This window comes from Trichoderma citrinoviride, assembly GCF_003025115.1.
Source record: "Trichoderma citrinoviride strain TUCIM 6016 unplaced genomic scaffold BBK36scaffold_2, whole genome shotgun sequence".
In the NCBI taxonomy this organism is placed as follows: Eukaryota; Fungi; Ascomycota; class Sordariomycetes; order Hypocreales; family Hypocreaceae; genus Trichoderma; species Trichoderma citrinoviride.
Window position 1 is genome coordinate 2547917 of NW_020194710.1, and position 18814 is coordinate 2566730.

At 53.8% G+C, this 18814-nt stretch overlaps 7 protein-coding genes and 1 non-coding gene across 8 annotated transcripts; 4 read left to right on the forward strand and 4 right to left on the reverse strand.

Annotated features, from left to right (window-relative positions):
- Positions 1–1259: 1259 nt before the first annotated feature.
- BBK36DRAFT_1109480 (threonine synthase-like protein) lies at positions 1260–3356 on the forward strand (the record flags this gene model as incomplete). The annotated part of the gene is made up of 4 exons (XM_024889480.1): positions 1260–1331; positions 1572–1947; positions 2118–2326; positions 2415–3356. The coding sequence occupies 4 exons, from the start codon at positions 1260–1262 to the stop codon at positions 3354–3356; spliced, it is 1599 nt and encodes a 532-aa protein (XP_024753329.1).
- Positions 3357–4559: 1203 nt separating this feature from the next.
- On the reverse strand, positions 4560–5821 carry BBK36DRAFT_1166212 (mitochondrial carrier; the record flags this gene model as incomplete). Its single annotated transcript, XM_024894874.1, has 4 exons — positions 4560–4783; positions 4867–5019; positions 5112–5516; positions 5599–5821. The coding sequence occupies 4 exons, from the start codon at positions 5819–5821 to the stop codon at positions 4560–4562; spliced, it is 1005 nt and encodes a 334-aa protein (XP_024753330.1).
- A 2488-nt stretch (positions 5822–8309) lies between these two features.
- On the reverse strand, positions 8310–9511 carry BBK36DRAFT_1166213 (hypothetical protein; the record flags this gene model as incomplete). Its single annotated transcript, XM_024894875.1, has 2 exons — positions 8310–8820; positions 8880–9511. The coding sequence occupies 2 exons, from the start codon at positions 9509–9511 to the stop codon at positions 8310–8312; spliced, it is 1143 nt and encodes a 380-aa protein (XP_024753331.1).
- A 170-nt stretch (positions 9512–9681) lies between these two features.
- Positions 9682–10331, forward strand: BBK36DRAFT_1156556 (hypothetical protein; the record flags this gene model as incomplete). The annotated part of the gene is made up of 2 exons (XM_024893937.1): positions 9682–9776; positions 10133–10331. 2 exons carry the CDS (start codon positions 9682–9684, stop codon positions 10329–10331), a joined length of 294 nt encoding a protein of 97 aa, XP_024753332.1.
- Positions 10332–12027: 1696 nt separating this feature from the next.
- BBK36DRAFT_1189251 (hypothetical protein) lies at positions 12028–13801 on the forward strand (the record flags this gene model as incomplete). Its single annotated transcript, XM_024896614.1, has 5 exons — positions 12028–12258; positions 12316–12345; positions 13164–13328; positions 13388–13461; positions 13516–13801. The coding sequence occupies 5 exons, from the start codon at positions 12028–12030 to the stop codon at positions 13799–13801; spliced, it is 786 nt and encodes a 261-aa protein (XP_024753333.1).
- An 851-nt stretch (positions 13802–14652) lies between these two features.
- Positions 14653–15856, reverse strand: BBK36DRAFT_1134411 (HSP20-like chaperone). The gene is made up of 4 exons (XM_024892297.1): positions 15767–15856; positions 15163–15555; positions 15047–15064; positions 14653–14948 (listed from the first exon to the last, which is right to left on the reverse strand). Exons 1-4 carry the CDS (start codon positions 15789–15791, stop codon positions 14722–14724), a joined length of 663 nt encoding a protein of 220 aa, XP_024753334.1. The 5' UTR covers positions 15792–15856; the 3' UTR covers positions 14653–14721.
- Positions 15857–17001: 1145 nt separating this feature from the next.
- On the forward strand, positions 17002–17764 carry BBK36DRAFT_46872 (hypothetical protein; the record flags this gene model as incomplete). The annotated part of the gene is made up of 2 exons (XM_024898113.1): positions 17002–17049; positions 17120–17764. 2 exons carry the CDS (start codon positions 17002–17004, stop codon positions 17762–17764), a joined length of 693 nt encoding a protein of 230 aa, XP_024753335.1.
- Positions 17765–18653: 889 nt separating this feature from the next.
- On the reverse strand, positions 18654–18738 carry BBK36DRAFT_t30. Its single transcript has one exon. It is a non-coding gene; the product is annotated as a tRNA-Gly (tRNA).
- Positions 18739–18814: the final 76 nt, after the last annotated feature.

Here is an 18814-nt window from a genome sequence, read left to right on the forward strand (position 1 = left end):
CGGCCAATGGTATGGACTGTCCGAGCCACAAACTCGCCTAACAGCCTAAAGCAGGGACATGTAAGACCGGTGTGAGTGCGGCAGCAGGCCTGCTTGTGTAGGATAAGAGAAGAGAAAGATGGGAGGAGGTCGTGCGGCAAGTCTTCAATCCTCTTCTCCCCCTTTTCTTCCTCATTGGGCCAGCAGCTACCCTCCTTTGGGAAATTCGAAAAGCAGATATCCAAAAGGTGCGTCGCTCAGCTGGCCGGTCTCTGAGCAACTCGTGGGCCGAGGTCTCCCGCACAAGCATCAGTCGCGAGCAGTCGCAGGGGGAGGAAAAAAAACTCAAGAGCATTGATGAACCGCGGACCAGGATCCGCACAACGGCGCGGTGACCGTCAACAAATATCTATTGGGTTCTTTTTTAGGGTTGGCGACCTTGCCATGGAACAGGCAAAAGTCGACCAGGGGCCTGTTGGAAGCGCGCGCAACCCTTTGGCACCGCGTCGCCGCAGGAATCCGCAATATGCAATACACACTCACTCGCATCATGTACGGGGGCAGCACGTTAGGCTTCCTGAAGCCGCCGAGACACCGATGCCAGCAGCAAGGAGGACTGCGATGCTGAGCTCACGCCACGTACATACGAGGCAGAGTGAGTAGAGGCACAAGGCACATGCAGCCGCAGGCTGTCACCGACACAAGGGAAAGGAAGCAGAGGCCACCCCGCACTAAGCCAAAGGGGACGCGGGAGGGGCTGCCACTGGCCAGAGGAGAGAGATGGCGCCGAGAGTGATTATGCCCCACGGCCGTCTCTGCGTAACTGGAACCTTTGGAAGCGGATGAAATGGCGCCTCTAACGACGGCTGGCGACGACCCCGGCTGGTACTGGGTACAAGCCCCTGGCCTGCCTCTCCCGTGTCCTTGTGCCTGCTAGGTAGCCGCGACTTGTCCCGGGACTCATGGCGCCGTACTGAGTACTCCCGGTCATACGCCAAGTTTGATCGATATCTCTCGACCTACCTTAGCACGCCAGTTAGTGACTTACAGCCCTCTTTGCCTCTACTCCTCAGCAGCTTCTTCCAGATAGCCGCGCCCTCTTTTCTCACATCGGGCTTGGGTGGAATTTTTTCTCTCTCTTCCTTTGATTTTGCCTGTACCCCCTGCCCGTGTCGCTGCTCGACCTTCGTTCCCCTCGACCGCGCTGCTTCGTCTCCTTTTCTCCCCGTTACTTCTTGGCCTTTCATATTATCGTGCCTCCAGGAGCTGCTCAGGTAGCTATGGAGCCGAATGGCACGCCCGATGAGAATGCGTCGTATCGATACCTGAGCACTCGCGGAGAGGATACTGGAGTATGAAGACACTTTCCTAAGTCTCTTCTTCCCCACGTTATTCCTCAGCACGGAATTTTTCTCTCTCTCTGAATCTCTCTCTCTCTCGCTCTCTTTCTTTCCCTTTTTTTTTTCCTTCCGTGTTTTTCTTTCTCCCACTCGCTGCCATCCACCGTCAACATGTCGTGGCCCTCTGCAGAAGCTGAGAACGTCGGCAATATCCTACATCCCAGCAGCTAACATCTTTCGTCTCTCTTCCAGTTCTCATTTGAGGAAGTCGTCCTAAACAGTATCGCCCCTGATGGTGGTCTATACATCCCTGAAGAGATCCCACGTGCCACTGCGTGGGAATCGTGGGGAAGCCTCAGCTTTTCCGAGCTTGCCTTCGAGATCATGTCACTCTACATTTCCCCTTCCGAAATCCCTCCCGCCGACCTCAAAGACATCATCGCGCGCAGCTATTCCACGTTTCGATCCCCAGAGATAACGCCCCTAGTCCGCCTCAGGGAGAAACACCATCTCCTTGAGCTGTTCCATGGCCCTACATTTGCCTCCAAGGACATTGCTTCGCAGTTCATGGGCAACCTGCTTGAGTATTTCCTCGTGAGGAAGAACGAGAGCAAAACAAGCACCGCAGGTATGCCATTTATTTCGTCCACGTGCCCCCTCTTGATGTCACCTCCTAGTCTAAGAGGGCCATGTATACATCAGTGATGTTACGTGGTGAGACGGAGGCAGGCAGGGGACTCTCTCTCTCTATGCGAACAGGGACTCGCTCATACCTTTTGCCATGTTTTTTCTTTTTAGCAGATCGACATCATCTCACCTTTGTTGGTGCCACCAGAGGTGATGCCGGCTCCGCTGCTATCTACGGCCTGAGAGGGAAGAAGGACATATCCGCCTTTGTCATGTTTCCCCAAGGGCAGGTTGCCCCTATTCAGGAGGCTCAGATCACCACAGTGCCGGACGATAACATCTCTAGCTTGGCCGTCGCTGGGACGTTTGACGATTGTCAGGTATGTTGCCATGCTGTACCCATACTGGCCCATCTTTGCCTAGATCTTGCTTTGATTTGATTTTATTTCCTAAGCTTGAGTCTTTTAGAACATCCTGCGCAACCTACGCGCCGACAGGCAAGTCAACGAAGACTTTGACCTTGTCAGCTCAAGAAATTGGGCTCAGATCCTGGCTCAGATAGTCCTCTACTTCTACTCGTATTTCTCCCTTACCAAGCAGTCTGCGTCCTTCAAGCTCGGCGACAAGGTTCGATTTGTGGTTCCAACTGGCAAATTCGGCAGCATCCTTGCTGGATACTTCGCCTTACACATGGGCCTTCCCGTCGAGAAGCTCGTCATCGCCACCAACGAAAACGACATCCTCGATCGTTTCTGGAGGACAGGACGGTATGAGAAGCAGCGCCCTGGCCGTGTCGGACCCGGTGGAAATGTGCTTGGGTCGGGCCTCAGAAAGACTCTCAGCCCTGCGATGGATGTCCTGACTTCCCACAACTTTGAACGTCTGCTGTGGTTCCTCGCTTGCGAGTTTGCGTCGAGCGCCGGCATGGACCATTATTGGAACCAGAGGCAAGCAAGCCAGGAGATCTGTAAGTGGTTCCGAGAACTCGACGAAAAGGGGTCCTTTGGCCCCGTATATCGCGACGTCATCAGATGCGCGAGGCGCGAATTCGAGAGCGAGAGAGTCACGGACGAGCAAACCCTCGACACCATCAGGGCCTTCTACCGACACTCTGGATACGTACTGGATCCCCATTCTGCCGTCGGCGCGGCCGCAACGGCACGGTCAATCTACCGCACTCGCGGTGGCATTCATCACATTTCCTTCTCGACGGCTCACCCGGCCAAGTTCTCCGATACGATAGTCAGAGCGCTGCAGGGCGAAGAGGGGTTCAGCGTGGAGGCCAAGGTGCTGCCGGCGGAGTTCGCCGAACTCGAGAAGAGGGAGAAGAAGGTGACTCTGATGGAGAATGATTGGCAAAAGGTTCGAGAGCACATCAAAGCCCGGAGCGGAAATCACGGCGTCGCATGACGAGCTGTCGCCGGATAGGCACCTGAAAAACAACTGCGAGGCTCTCATTTACTTGAGGACTGGGTCATTACACCGGTGGCCTCCCTTTCCTTTAGGGCTATAATAGGTCCATCTCTTGATCGAGATATAAAAAAAAAGGGGGGTGTTAAAGAAAAAGGAAAAGCTACAACTAGGAACATGATATTGATTTTGTTCGAATGGAGGGCAAGATATCAAATGGCAAGATGAGTTTAGGGAAGTTATGTGTGTTCAGCTGGCATCTGAAAGCGACTGAAGTGTGCTCGTAGACAGGGGGAGGGGGAATAGAATCGTCATGAGAGCCGTACGTAGCCTGTTCTTCTGTTTCTGGTAGCCAGCCGCCTTTACGCAGCGGTGTTTACAAGCCATTAGACAGATCATTTGTATTTTATCGTGACACTACCGCCGTGCCCCTGACTGATGGATCCCTGAGTATCTTCGTTTTCTTTTTTTTTTCTTTTTTTTTTTTTTCTCATGAATATCCTGTGGTTATCACCGTGGCTGTTAAATCTCTGACTATTATCGCTTCCTCGCACTTGACATCTTCCAACGAGCATGGATAGGGCACATCAAGTTACATTTCCTAGAGTTTGTTCTACATTCTTTTATATTCTCATGGCAGCACGGACGTTTTCGTCAAGAGAAAACTAGGTAGATAATGAATAGCATAGTATTTATTTAATTTCTTCTTTTCCTCCCCCTTGTCAGTATTCACTAAAAAGCTTACATGATGACATGCCTTCCATGCCCGCCCACCTCCGAAGAAATGCCCTTTTCACTCTTGAAACAGAATATTACCAGGCTACTCTGTCAGAGTCAATAGGAAATGCCAATAACCTTCAAACAAGAAACTGAACTTGTCGACAACGGTCCCTTCCTGTCGAAGAACGAGACAAGCTGTGAAATAGTGAGTTCGGACGAGACATAACACAACAAAAAGAAATCCGCAAACGCCACAGGCAACTATGAGCCTCCCCTATGGCTATGACATGCATGGATAGAAGAAAGAAAGGGGAAAGGTGGGGTGAGAGCCAGTTAAGAAAGCCGTACGCCGCCTTTGACCAGAGGTTGTTTTTTTTTGGGATCTTCCACCAAAGAGAGACGACAGACGAAATGGAGAGATGCATTACCACATAATCCTGCTTAGTGCGTTCCATCAGGGTCCTCTCTTGTCAAGAGCTCGCTTCAAACCTTGCGCTCGTCATCAATGTTCTTGATTCGCTTCTTGATGATTTCAAAAGACGAAAAGAAGATGGCGTTGACGGCGCAGGACCGGATCATGGAGACGCCCAGGCCACGGTACATGTGCCGCTTGAAGAATTCGATCTTGGGCGCCGGCTCGACCTTCTCTCCGCGAGAATACAGAAGAGCGTTTCTCTGGTAAATACTCTTTGCCGAGTCAATTGGGTCTGCAAAAGACGACGTCAGTCAGCTCCGAGTTTACACCCCCTGAGTTCGACGGCCGTCGTGACGGTCCAAGGGCAATACGCACAAATCATGGCCCACGATACCAACCCGCAAAGGCCGCCGGCGGCAACAACGGCCAGCTTGTTACTATTCGGACTATCGCCCGCAAACGTCGTTCCGAGCTGCTTCCCGCTCTCATATACCATAAAGTAAATGGCCGTACCCAAAGTATCGCGCACTATTCACGCGCAACAGTTAGCTAACAGAAAAAATGGAAGATGAACCCACAGGGATGAGACGCCGGCCATTGCCGTCCCAGAGAGTGCTTACAAAGATGCAACTGGAAGCCGGTATAGAGCCCCAATATGCCCCGGTGTTTGATGATGTTGGCCATGGTCTTCAACGTCCCCTTGTTCTGGTAGCTCTTTGCTACCTCGCGACTTCGTTGGCAGTCCCCAGAGCGCTCTGCCAGCAGCACAGACACCTGAGCGCTGAGCTTTGTGAGTTCAAAAGGACAGGCCAGAAAGGTAATTGCGGAGCCTGCGGTTGCGCCAGCAGCACCAAAGCAGGCGACTGAGTAGAGGTTCGGATATGTTCCAGGAGTGCTGACGTGGCGGTGGATGTCGAATCCAGATTTCTGCTTGATCCAGCCAGAGTAGACGTGTTTTGCTCTTCGGTAGATTGAGAAGGAGACGGTGCGGACAAGGGTGATGCTCGCCATGGGAGCGGTGACGCCTGCAGAGAAAGAAGATAAGTCAGTTGGCCACGGCCTCTGGTTGCACAAGGGGTGTATCAAACGTAATAGTAGACAACTCACCTCGAAAGAAGCCCGCCAGAGCCTCGGTGCGGTAGGTGTGCTTGACGCAGTCCAGGAAGCCCCGGTACTGATACGTCTGCATGCGCGTCTTGACGCTGTCGAGCGGGAAAGCGGCGAGTGTGGAGAAGACGCTGGATGTGCTGGCAGCGACCTCGATGCGGTAGCGTTTCATGAGCGCATTGGGCCATTCCCGGTCTTTCTCTCGTCCCCCAGGATGAGGCATGACGGCTGATGCGGAGCGGCCTGTGACATCTTGGTAGGGACGCTTGGCCTCCGCGCTCATGCTTCTGGCGATTGGCGTCCGGTCACAGCGCGTTCGGACGGCGGCCCCGTGTGAGACCAGAGTCCGGAGCGCGGATCGCAGCACGGCCAGCAGCCAGCAGCCTCTTGTCCATCAAGAGCCTCGAACGCAGCCGTCCGGAGGTCTCTGTCGCCGGCAGAGGATGATGGATGGGTTACCGTCTTTGTATTCCTGTCGAGATTCAAGGGGCGAAGAAATCGAGATGTGGCAAGCCGAGGGGTGGTTGTAGAGAAGACGGATGAATTCGATCGGATATTGAAGAGTCCTGATTAGGAGCAGACGGAATGGCGGAGTTGAGCTGGGCTGGACTGAGCTCGAGCAGAACCGAGATTGGGAAAAACAAAGAAGAGAGGCGAAAGTGAGGGGTGACGACAGAGCCGGTTCGAGGGAAGCTTGCGTCGAGTGGAATTGGGTCAATCAGCCCCGTCTCTGGCGAAGGTGATTCGGAATGCAAAGGCGCGAGTGCCGCCTGCTGTCGTGGAGCTTGTGCTGTGCCCTGCCCTGCCCTGTCGACGATCGTGAAACGCTGCCGGTTGCGCCAATGCAGAGGTCAGTCAATGCCAATGGCGGTGCAGATCCAGGCGATGCCGATGCGGATACGGAGCACTGCTGATGCTGATGCTGATGCTGATGCTGATGCTTTCCAGCCCACCGCCCGCACCAAGAGGCGAATGGCGATGGCAGCAGTTCGATGTGACAACGTCGACCTCACTCACAGACCAGACGCTCAGCTGCTCGGCTCCCAGCAGCAAACGCAACAATGAAGGGTTGGAAAAGGGAGAGAAACACGACAGACAGATGAGGGGTTGCTGCTAAGAAGAAGCTACAGCAGACAAGGGCAGCAGAGGCTGAAGGCAAAAGCAGCCCCTCGGATCGAGCCCATGCTTTTCCAGTCTTTTTGGCCTGTGTTTGGAGGTTGATCAGATGCCGAGTGGGAGCCGGTCTGTGGGGAAGCTGTTGGTTGGGGTGGACAAGGTAAAGGGTCAGGTATTAGAGCTTGTACCTTGTAGTAGGGCATGAGGTCACTGTGCTGGTGCTGGGCCGCCATCCGACCCCCGCAGATGCACCACGCGGGCCACTGTATCTCGCTATCTATCAGCCATGTTCATTACAGTCCAGTGGCAGCATTCCTTTTCATTACTATACCGATCAGAGCATGACTAAAGGTAATTCAGAACCTCATACTGTCTTTCACAGTACTGGTAGGACTACCTTGGCGTCACATGCCTCTATCTCTAGCAGTATATAGTAGTACATAAGGTAGGTAGGAACTTTATCTTCCAGCAATATCAAACTACTACGAGCAATCACTACAGACAACATGACCGAACATGCATCTCAATAACACCCCTCAAATCAAAAGCACCCCATTTCCCCCCTCCGCACGCACTCAATTGGTCTTCCAACCAGAAGACACCAAAAACCAAGGTCCCCATTTTCCCTGCAACCAGACCGCGGGACGGCTGCCATGTGTTTTTTTTTTTTTGGCGCGCTGCCTGAGGACGTCATCAGCCGGGGAGAAGCGCAGCTTACCTTACTTTACAGTGCCATTCATGCCCTTGCCCTCCAAAAAGCGGGAGAGAGTGGATGAAACCTTGCAGGTCAAGTTGAACGACGAGAAGAAAGAAGGGGTAAATAATTATGACAAACATGGCCGTCTTTTGCCATCTGCAACTCAGAGATGCAACGGCACTGCGTCATATGGTCTTCTTTGACGTCTCCCACACTTGGCTTGACTGGCTTCTTGCTCGGGTACACACGGCGTGAGCCTTGGATGCAAGCAGGCAAGGCAACGTGGACAGTCTGAATACGACCAGCGCTTTAGACCATCCGAGACAACATCACAAGCATTGTCTCGGCAGTCCTCCTGTAAGCCTGGGACCATGTTCTGCGCCAATCAGAGATCAATATTGGATAGGTAGATGTTCAACGCATCACACGTGTTCTTGTATGCTCCGTATGGTATAACCTCATAACAGCTTGCAGAGTGCTTCAAGCACTCGTGGCATGTCTTGTATGTTCTAACCGCATTCTGTGGCTTGCTTCCTGAAATTGGCCTTGACGGCTTTGGAAGAATCAAAAGCCTTGGCCGCAATAAACCCCCTTCCTCTCTTTTTGATCCTCCAACTCCCCCCTCATCAATGTCATTTGCAATGTGAAACTGATGCGGCACTATTCTATACGGGGCATGTAGAGTAGTAGTACGAGGTCAGTGTACGACTGCCACCGCAGCCGCCCACATATCCAAGGCGACGAGCTTTCTTTGACGAATAGCACGTCACCGCGTCCCTCCTGGGATCCATCGGCGTCAGTGGTCCCAGCAGGTGCTCGGAATTTCCTCTCGCAGCATTTCCTCAAGATGAGAGGGAACCTGAAGTCGCCTCGGCTTTGAGCATTCTTCCGTGGCCGTTCAAGACGCCGGTACTTCTTGGCTCGTCTGTGCAACTGATGGTTCTTCCGCAGTCCCGGTAGCATCCCCGTTGGCCCCATTGCTCCCACCTTCTTCCTCTGGCGCATCTGGCGTACCCGTTGGCGTCTGTCCGCCGTGCAGCAATGCCAGTCGCTCTTCCTCCTTCTTCACCCGGAGAGCCTCGGTCTCGCGACGAAGCTTCTCGAGGTTCCAGGTATCGTCATCCTCATCTTCGCTCTCCGCCTCAGAATCAACGTCCTTCCATTTGCCGCTCTCAAAGAGAGCACGGCCAGTGTTGTCCTTGGCCTTGCGAGCCTGCTCCTCAGCGGCCTTCTTATCCAAGCGTTCCTTCTTCCACTTGGCAAAGGTCTCCGGAGTGACGGGCGTCAGGTTTCCTGTAAGCTTGTGGCGCTCTGATTCCAGGAAATCCTCGAGAGTCAGAGTCTTGAGCGGTGATTTATCAAGCAGCGCCTTCTCCGCTGCTCTCTGTTCTTTCGTCTTGAGCACAAATCTAGAAGCGTCCAAGTCAGCAACCGATAGCCTTGATAACCACAGACAGAGTCGACGTACCCAGGAGGGAGAGCATGCTTATACATGCACTTATCGCCACCATTCGGACAGATCCAAAACCAACCATACTTGCCGTCCTCAATGGCCTGAATGAAATACTTGCACACTTTGTCGGTTGTCGTCTTCTGGTTGCCCTTCTTCGACAGCACGACCTTGAGCAGCTGCTCCTCTGTCCAGTCAGCAGAAGTCTCCTGCTTCTTCTTCTCATCCTCCTCCTGCCTGACATCGGTGTATAGGTTCTTCTTCTCCGTCTTTCTCTCCATGCTCAAGTCGTGAGAAAACTTGCACTTTTTTCCCTTTTCGCAATCGCCTTTCTTGTAAAAGATACAGACGACCGTCTTGGGATCCACGCCAAAGGGCACCTTTTGAATCTGGGCGGGCTTGTTCAAGAGAGCCTCGGTCTCTCTCTTGGCATCCTCTGCCGCCTTCTTCTCCTTCTCACGCTGAGCCTTTTCGGCGGCCTTCCGTCTGTCTTCGGCGCTGCCACTGGCCTTCAGGTTGGCCGTCATCTGCTGAATCTGTCTCTGCGCCTGCGCCCCCTTCTTGTTTTTCATGCCAAAAGTCCTGTCCTCCACCATCTTGGCGGCAGACGGCTTCTTGCCAGCGGCGGGCTTCTCCTTCTTCGGCGGCATGTTGGGCAATCGATGGACGATGGACGATGGGTGATAATTCGAAGGACGCTTCTAGCGGGTTTGGAATAGACGCTGGAATTCGATGGAAATCGGAAATGAGATGCGCCGGCGAAGTCGATATGCGAGAAGGCGTTGATATTCTCGACTCCCCTCTATAGTATATCGCAGAAATGGCCCTTCAAGAGACCGCCAAAAGGGACAGGAAACCGCAGCTCGACTTTTTCGTCAAAAAATGGTGGCGGCGATTCTTCGCGAGACACACAAAGTTAGTTGGGTCCAAGTTTTGGTGGGTTGGCAAAACGCCAGTGGCCGGATGAAGTCACCGCGATCACGTGAAGGGCCCGCTCTTTTCCACCTATCGAGGCAGGTGGACTTTGATCTCTCCCGACAGGCAGGCTAAGCTGCATTTGGACTCGAGCAACTGGCCACTGCAACAACGTCGTCAGCCAGAGCTGCTCGTTTACAGGTGTCCTCCCAGCAGTCGAACCCTGATGTGATTGCGCCCAGAGCTTGTCATCACGACCATCGCAGCGCCCACAGGTGAGTATGGGATCTCTACCCCAGCTGTCTTGTCGCGCCTCTATGATGGGTCTCTTACTGACCAATTGGCGATTCTTACAGCCCTCAGATTGCGATACTCCGGTTAGCTCAGCCTAGGTCAAGCTCCAGCTCCAACGCCTTCACGATGATTTCCGACGACGATCTCTACAAGCTCGCCATCTTCCTGGGCTCAATTTCCATGATTCTCATCGTGGTCTACCACTTCCTGGAAGTCAACTCAGAACCCACGCCAGCCGCCGCGGGCAAGAAGACATCATGAAGACCATGGGGAGGCGTTGCGAGCAAACCAGGACAAGAACATGGCACTGCGTGCGCATCGAAGCAACAAGCAGCATGAAACCGAACCAGCGAATTCTAAGTATGATAGACTCAAAAAGTATCTGGGAGAGCAAAATCAGCGAAACGGCAGAGCAAGATCCCGGCAGAGGCTCGGAGGCGGGTGTGACAAGGCATAGAGTTTAAAGGATTGCCGGCTTTTGATACCACTTGCGAAGGGGCAGATAGCAGAGCAAGAGCCAGGGAAGCTATACAAACGCTCTGCATGAATTGACCATAACAGATCATCTGAATCGATCTTTGAGAGGCCTTCACAATTTCCGAGGGTGATTGCGCATCCGGCTGAATTGACTTGCTCCTCGAGGTTCCAGCACCAGGCGTCGACTTCCGTGACAAACATGTCTGCTTCCCTTTCTTCTCTTCTGCCAGCATTCATTCGTCTTGGAACCAGCATCAGCCTAACATTGTAGTGCATTATGGTCGGAAAGAGGCGTTGCATGTAGCGCGCCATCCCCGTCGTCTCATTCCGCCAGCACGCCCAAGTGAATGGATCGAGGGCCTTCGCCTTGTCTGACTCCAACCCTAGGTCAGACGTGAAAGCGGTTCTTTCCCAAACTCCAAACGAAGGGCTGTCATCAGTCCTTCTCTCCACGGTGATATCGAGAGGACCAGAGTTGCTTAACAAACACCAACGCCCACATTGAAGCCAGGGATGTCCCCAGTAGTAAGACCCCGGTAGAACGTCTACCTCACTATCGTCATACCCACCGAGCATCTTGTGGCAAAATATGTCGCCATCGGGGTCTATGGTTATACCGCTATCAAGCAACTGCCCCCAGCCCGGTGCATGCGCAGAGGGCCATCGTGGCGCTTATGCCCAGGCCTGGGGTTTCTTATTGCATTAGTGGCCTGGGCTGACTCTGTCTCACCATTCCTCGACTGCATCTCCTTACCGCAGTCGCGCTGGCTGACTGATGCGACCGTGTGTCTGCCGTTGGATCGCGAAAACTGAGCTGAGGCCAGCGGCAAAGGTACAAGCGTCCCAGCGCTGCGGCGTGCGGTGGCGCAAGTAACTCCCGCGTGGCCGCCGCCCACATTGTATTACTGTTAGCGCCTCGGCGCCTGTGGGTAAGGGCGGCTCCCCCTGTTTCTCAGGGCACTAGAGGCTAGAGACAGCAGAGGCAGCGCTGAGCCTCCAGCAGGCACGCGTTCCTGCGCCCGCGTTGCCCGTGGCATTTATCTTCCGCTCGCACTCCCCTCTTCGCAACCTCGCCTTTTCCTCTCCATCTCCATTCCAAAGCCCAGTCAGTGTCTTCGCCCAGCCGCAAAACACACCCGACTTCCCATCCATCTCCGACATCCACGCTCTACTGCACTGCATACATTTCTTCCTCTTCTTCTCGTCAGACTTTTTCAGACCGTTTGACGACTTCCAAACAACGCGCCGCTGCCGAAGCTTCCTTGCCTCGCACTCGTGATCCTGAGTCACCGTTCACGGATCTCCAGCTTGCGCATCTCTTCGATTAAGCCTACTAGAATCGCTCGTCGCGACTCTTCGACCTTGATCTTCTCCCTTTGATTGACCATCTCCGTCTGTCAATCGTGACCAGCCGCTGTCGACTCCAATACTCGACAGGTTTTTCTCTCTCCCGTCTCCGTCAACACTCAAAACAATCACCATGTCTACCAAGCTCGACAAACCTCTTGACGAGATCGTCACCGCTCAGCGCCGCAACTCGGTTCGCCGTCGCTCCCTGCGACGCTCAACCACCGGCCGCCCTGCTGCTACCGCCCCTGCCGGTGGTATTCAGAAGACGCCTGCCAAGGCCTCTCGCGGCGCTGCCTCAAAGGCTGCCCCCCTCAAGGCCGCTGCTCCTAGCGGCGAGAGCAAAGTCATCGTCAGCAACCTGGTATGTCGTCCAACTCTCACTCGAACAAGCAAAACAACATGCGCTAACGCCCCCCAGCCCAAGGACGTGACGGAGAAGCAGATCAAGGTATGTTTCCGTTGAGACTATTTCGTCTCCGGACTTTGTTCGACGTTTTCTTCCTCGCCGTGTTCGATTCTTCGAAACGGCTATCCCTCTAAGAGGCTTCGATATGGCCCTTGTGGTCTCGAGCCCTTGTACTGCTCAAGTCTCCTTCCCATGGCGGCGCTCGTTTCACAACGCCTTGCGCGCCATTGGCAAGTCGAGACCGTCCTCGTTACGCACAATATGCCTCAGGATGCCTGGTCAGCATCGTCGAAGCATGCGATAACACCATGAGGACCGTGGCATATCTCTCCCGAAAAAACGCTGAAGCGTAGTGGAGATGAGAAAATGCCTTTGAGCAAATTTCAAAAAACAATCCTGGCGTCAGTCGGTCGGTCGATCGAGCGAGCAAAGCAGTGGGCACGTACATCCACGAAACCCCGTTCTTTCAAACTGTCAGCGGCCCATCTTGTTCGAGCGCATTTTCTTTCTTGGAGTCAATTTTCGAGACAATTGTCGGCAGTCGGGCGTATGATGTTCTCTATCTTGGCACTGGCACGCCCAGTACTTTGGCCCTTTTCTGGGCGACTCATGCGGCATCTTTTCTGACACCTTGGGCTTTTTCCTATTACCTGCGTGCCTCCGGGGGATCCCTAGTCGACAATGTTTCATGTTGCGCTCTGGGTTGCTGCTCACTGCTATGCTCGCTGGTCGTTGAAATACTACTTTTCCGTTGGAGTCGTGCGCTATTCAGAGGACCGGATCGGCGAAACCTCGAAGTCGGAGAATACATGCTCGTGCAACCCGTCGCTTCCGCTTAACTGACACGATTTGCTCCCTAGGAATACTTTGTTCAATCTGTTGGTCCCATCAAGAAGGTTGAGCTTTCCTACGGCCCCAACTCCCAGAGCCGGGGCATCGCCAATGTCACCTTCAGCAAGCCTGATGGTGCTTCCAGGGCGCTGCAGACCCTGAACGGACTGTTGGTCGACGGCCGTCCCATCAAGGTAGGTTGCTTCAAACAGACAGGAAGCGGAAAGATGTAAGCTTACCATTGAACACACAGATTGAAATCATCGTCGGGGCTGCTCAGGCCGACAAGGTCATTCCCCCGATCAAGTCTCTGGCGGAGCGCACAAGGTTTGTCTTCCCTCTCTTATTCACGATATCGAACATACGGCTGATTATATGTAGCCAACCCAAGGTCCAGCCCAAGTCTGCCGCTGGCAAGAAGCAAAACGCGGCTGCCACCAAGGTCGGCGGTGCCAAGGGAGCCGCTGCAAACGCTAACAAGAAGCGTCGCGGCCGCAATGCCCGCCCTGCCAAGAAGACTCAAGAAGAGCTCGACTCGGAGATGGCGGATTACTTTGTCGGCGCCAATAACACCGAGGCCGCTGGTGCCGCTCCTGCTGGTGCCGCTCCCGCTCCCGCCAACGGAGACGCCGCTATGGAAGACGAGATTATGGTATGCTTACATTGATTCACCCGTTATGCGGACTTGACTGACATCTCCAGTAGTAAATGATACTTGGTTGATTTCCTATCGGGTGTGACGGCGTTGCATGGAACTTGTGGTTTAGATATCAATGCATAAAACGAGAGAAAAAAAGAAGTATGGAGCTGGCTCATCACGCGCTTGGGGTATAACGCGCCATTGAGGCTGCTCACAGAGATGCTGCCTCTGTGGCAGAACGTTTCCGCGGGGGTCGGTAGGGGGGCTTTGGCACATGAATTCCTTGAGACATCAAGTTTGCTGTTTTCTTCATCTCTTCTGGGTTTGTCTCTCATCTTGGGCTGAGGTATTGCGACTGGGGTGCGGCAAGTGTGTTGAGTAGTAATAATAAGCGAAACAGTTGATTTATCTCTATGCCAAGCAAAATGTAAATGCTGTCCGTTACCAAATCCAGTCTTGACAATGGTCAGTGAGTTCAAAGCGTGAACAATTCTTGTTTGCCAGTTATTCGCCTGATCTGTGATGCCTCCCTTTTGACGTCCTTTTGGGGTGATGTTATTCTCAAGCCAATGAAAAGAGGCATGCATGAATATGTATGTAGAAGTAGGTAGGACTCTTGGAAATCTCATGATGTATTATAGTATGCTGCTGCTTTGGCAAAAGCCCAGGATAATAAGCCTGTCGTCTTTGCAAAGTGTAGTGAAGAGGAGCAGCTTTGATCCTACAAAAACACATGGCGCCTCCTCCATTCTCATTATTCAGGCCTAGAATGCTCACAAACACAAAGGGGAATGAAAAGCCAACTTGACTGGGATTTTGTTGAATTTTTTACTTGGTACATGAACTTAAGAAACCCGTACTCCCAAGTCAAATCGCCAAGGATTCCGTTTCCAGGTGTATCTCATTTAAAAATGGATGATGGCGCCCCCCTCCCAAGAAATCTGCTTTTACGCCTTGGGTGCGGCCTCGCCCTCGTCCTTCTTCTCCTCCTCGGCCTTCTTTTCCTCCTCGCCCTCGAGCCCGGGCATCTCGTCGTCGTCATCGTCGTCAGAGGAGTCGGGGTTTCCGGAGCTGCTGTACTCGGGCATGCCCTCCAGGCCCATGCCGCTCATGTCGGGCATGCCGCCGGCGCCGCCTCCCAGCTTGGAGAAATCGATGCCGCCAAAGTCACCACCTAAAGAGAAGCTTGTCAGCTTTTGCGAATTCGAGAAAAAGGGGGGTGTTGAAAAGGAAGCCTCAGTCATGCTAGTGGGAGGCTGCAAAGTCACGTACCCATTCCGGGCATGCCGCCTATTCCATCAAGTTAGTAAACGGCCATGTACATACAAAGCCAGAGCACCTCTGGCGCAGAAAGCATGTGCCAAGGGGGGGAAGGACAAGTCACTCACCCATGTCGCCAAACTTGGACAAATCGTCATCAGCGGCCTCGTTCTGCTCATCCTCGTCAACCCACTTGTCAAAGTCGGTCTTGAGGAAATGCAGCTTCTGGGAAGACTTGAGCAACCGCGGCCAGTACTCCTCCTTGAGCTCCTTCTTCTGCAGCTTCATCTCGATGTTCTTGGCAGTGTGGTTGACGCGGCTCTCGGCGGGGTCGATCTCGGCGTACAGCTCAAGCTCGACATGGTACGTCTTCTTGAGGGTGGCGGAGGTGCCGGTGAAGGTGACGCTGGTGGGCTTCAGGTCGAGCTTGAGGTCTTCTTTGGGGACGTCGGGGACGGAGATGGTCAGGTAGATGAAGTTCTTGGAGGCGTCGGACACAGAGGAGCGCTGGGCCCAGAGAACTAGAGGTTGGAAACCGAGACAGCGTCAGCTTTACACTTTCAACGAGCGAGCATCGCCGCGATGGGCAATTCGAGCAAGCAGAGGCGCGTGGCGTAGGAGGGAACGCAGCTTGCAAGCACAAGTCCGTCTTGATACGAGCATCGTGTGTCTCGCCGGCCAGCTTCCAAACCACCAACGACGCGGCTCTACTCAAAACAGATCAGAACCCACCTTCGGGAGTCAACGTCTCGGCCATGGTGCGTGCGAAGCGGGGGTTTAGCTTTGTTGAGGTTGGAAGCAAAAGAGCTGGTTGGAAAGATGAAGAGAGTTGTTGGAGAGAGATTGGCAAAACTCGCGAAGCGTTACGCGCAAGCAAAAAGACGTGCGTGGATTGAAGTTGAAGATGAGGTTTTGGGGTGAATCAGGCTGTGGTCAAGGATCAAAGGAAGCACCGCAGCTTTGAGTGAAACCGAGCAAGGCAGTTATGGAAAGCGTCAGAAGGCAAAAGATTTGGCGGCAGGGCTGATGAGGGGCACGATGCGGCGGTACCCCTCGCGAGTGCGGCGGCCGATGCGAACGAGCAGGTACCCCGCTAACGAGGCGGCGTTGCCAGAGAGGCTGGACGGCTGGGGCGCGCCACGCCAGCTTGACATTCTTCATCAGAAGTACTTGCTTGTTGATGCTGACGCTCTGCAAGGGCTAAACTGATGGTATTCTAGTAGTACAACTCGCCGGCTTGAGGTGCAGCTTCGGCAGTGCAAGTTGTTGAACAAATTGAGCTGAGCAAGCAAACATGTGCCCGTTGTGGGGTTGAAGCTCAGCTCCCAGCAAGATGAACGAACAACAGAACCGAGCATGACGTGGTTCGACAATTGAATAGACAGTCGAGATCAAAAGCAACAATCTGATCTTGAATCTAAAGTCCAATGTGATTACCTCTACTCTGTACATCACCATGCAGTTGTCGAATGCCCCATTGCGAGGTTACAACATCCATTACCTTACCAACGGAGTCCTTCCATTCTCGGCGCCAACTCAAACTGCCCAGCCCCAGAAGTTCGCGGCGGGGTAAAACGTCTGCCAGTAGCCTGCTCAAGCCACGCTGTGGCTGACGCATCCTCCCCCCAGCCTCATCCCAGCACGGTGACGAGTTGCGTCTTGCCCAACAAGGCGGCCTCTACACTATCTCTCCGCCTTGTGTCCTTTCACCGAGCGAAACCCAGATCCTCGTCACCACGCATCGCTTGCGGCCACAGCCTCGGGCTCCACCAGCGCCGTCCTTGTGCTTTCGGCCTCCTTATTCTTTCAGCGCACGCATACGGATGAGACGGACAGCCAGCCTCGAGTCTTGATCAGCATTGGGCTCCGAGCCCGCAACACACAGCCATCATCTCTTTCCCGCCAATCGTCCTCTCCTCCCTCCCTCCTCACCCCCCTTGGGACTTGGACAGCACTCGGCGCCAGCCATGGAGGCGTTCAAATCCCTCTTCGCAAAGCCCGACCCCCAGGCACAGGTACGGACGCTCCGCTTCAGCCTCCATCTAGAATCTGCCATTGACCCCTTCGTCACCTAAACAAAAACAGGCCCGAAAATGCAACGCCATGATCCGGTCCAACATCCGGAAACTCGATCGCGACATCGCCCAGGTCAAGCAGGTCGAGATCAAGACGAAGAACCTCATCCTGGCGGCGGACAAGCGCGCCCAGCGAGACCCGACGAGAGCCAAGCAGGCGCAGAAGGAAGTCCGGGACTTTGCGCGCGAGCTCGTCCGCGCGCGCAAGACGTCGGGGCGGCTCATCACGTCCAAGGCGCAGCTCAACTCGGTGCAGATGCAGGTCAACGAGGCCTTTGCCGTCCGCAAGATTGAGGGCTCGATCCGGGCCAGCGTCGGCATCATGAAGGACGTCAACCACCTCATCCGGCTGCCCGAGCTGTCCGGCACCATGCGCGAGCTCAGCGTCGAGCTGATGAAGGCGGGCATCATTGAGGAGATGGTTGACGAGACGCTGCCCGAGGACGTTGACCTGCTGGGAGAGGACGAAGAGGCCGAGGGCGAGATTGAAAAGATCCTGGGAGAGGTCCTTGCCCGAAAGGAGCCATCTCTGCCTGCCGCTCCGGTGCCCGAGCCGCAGAAGCCGGTGGCGGCGGCGGAGGAAGAGGAGGACGAGGAAGATGCAGAGGCAATGATGGACCAGATGAGGAACCGGTTAGATGCTTTGCGCAGCTAGAGCGGAGAGCCGGGGGGCTCGTATGTTCCGTGACTTTGGATCTTAAGGCAGCGGCGTTTTGGCGTTTTGGATTTCCGACGGTCCTGATATACTCACTCGTATACACTTTATACATACATAATACTGCCCCGAGGCACTTGTCCCAATCTCTTATACGACCTGTGAGCGGCACGGCAGTAGACTCTGTTGACTAAGGATGGAGAGGGCATGTGACTTGCGCGTGCTGCATGATATATATAGCAGTTGACCCTTGATACCGATGTGCTGCCCCCTTGTGCCTGACGCCATCCGGCACGGCAGAGCCATGTTCCTCGGCGGATTGATGTGTGACCTGCTTCCCCGTACGGGTATCGGTACTGGCATGCTGGTAATCGTCTTGGCAAGAAGAAGCATGGGCAGTGGAGTTTTGGTCGACTGATGCAAGAAGCGGTGATGGGAACTTCAGCCTGGGTATGGGGAAGTGGATGCCCGAGTACGGAGTCGGGGAACCAGGCGAGTGATGTTGTACACGATAGTGCCCCATACAAAGCAAAGAGTGATCCGCAGGAGAGAGAGAGAAGATCTTGGTCCACAGTGTAGCTCCATCACCATATGCGCACGCCAGGGGAGAAAAGCAATACTACTAGTATGTAGTATCTCCTCTAAGCCTATATTTCTCCCGGGTAGCTGGGCCTCGCTGTGCTAGGTATACGTGTAAGCGTTCAAACCAACCTCGTCCCGAAAAGTCAACTCAATCCTCCCTGAGGACAAAGGGAAAAGATAGAAAGACAAAAAAGAAAAGAAACCAAAAGAGAAACTCAGATGACTTCATTTACTCCTAAACCGTAGAGGTTATGTAAAATGAGGCCGACGCAGTCTCGTTGCAAAAAGCCACAAAAAAAAAAAAACATGCGTCATCCGGAACTCGAATCCGGGCCTCAACTTTTCACCGGTGCGATGGAAGAGTTGAATCCTAACCCCTAGACCAATGACGCGTTTTTCCTTGTTTTGTTGCTAAAACCGCCTGCAAAGAATGACTAAGAAGCCTAGACCCCATCCATCTGCCCCCCC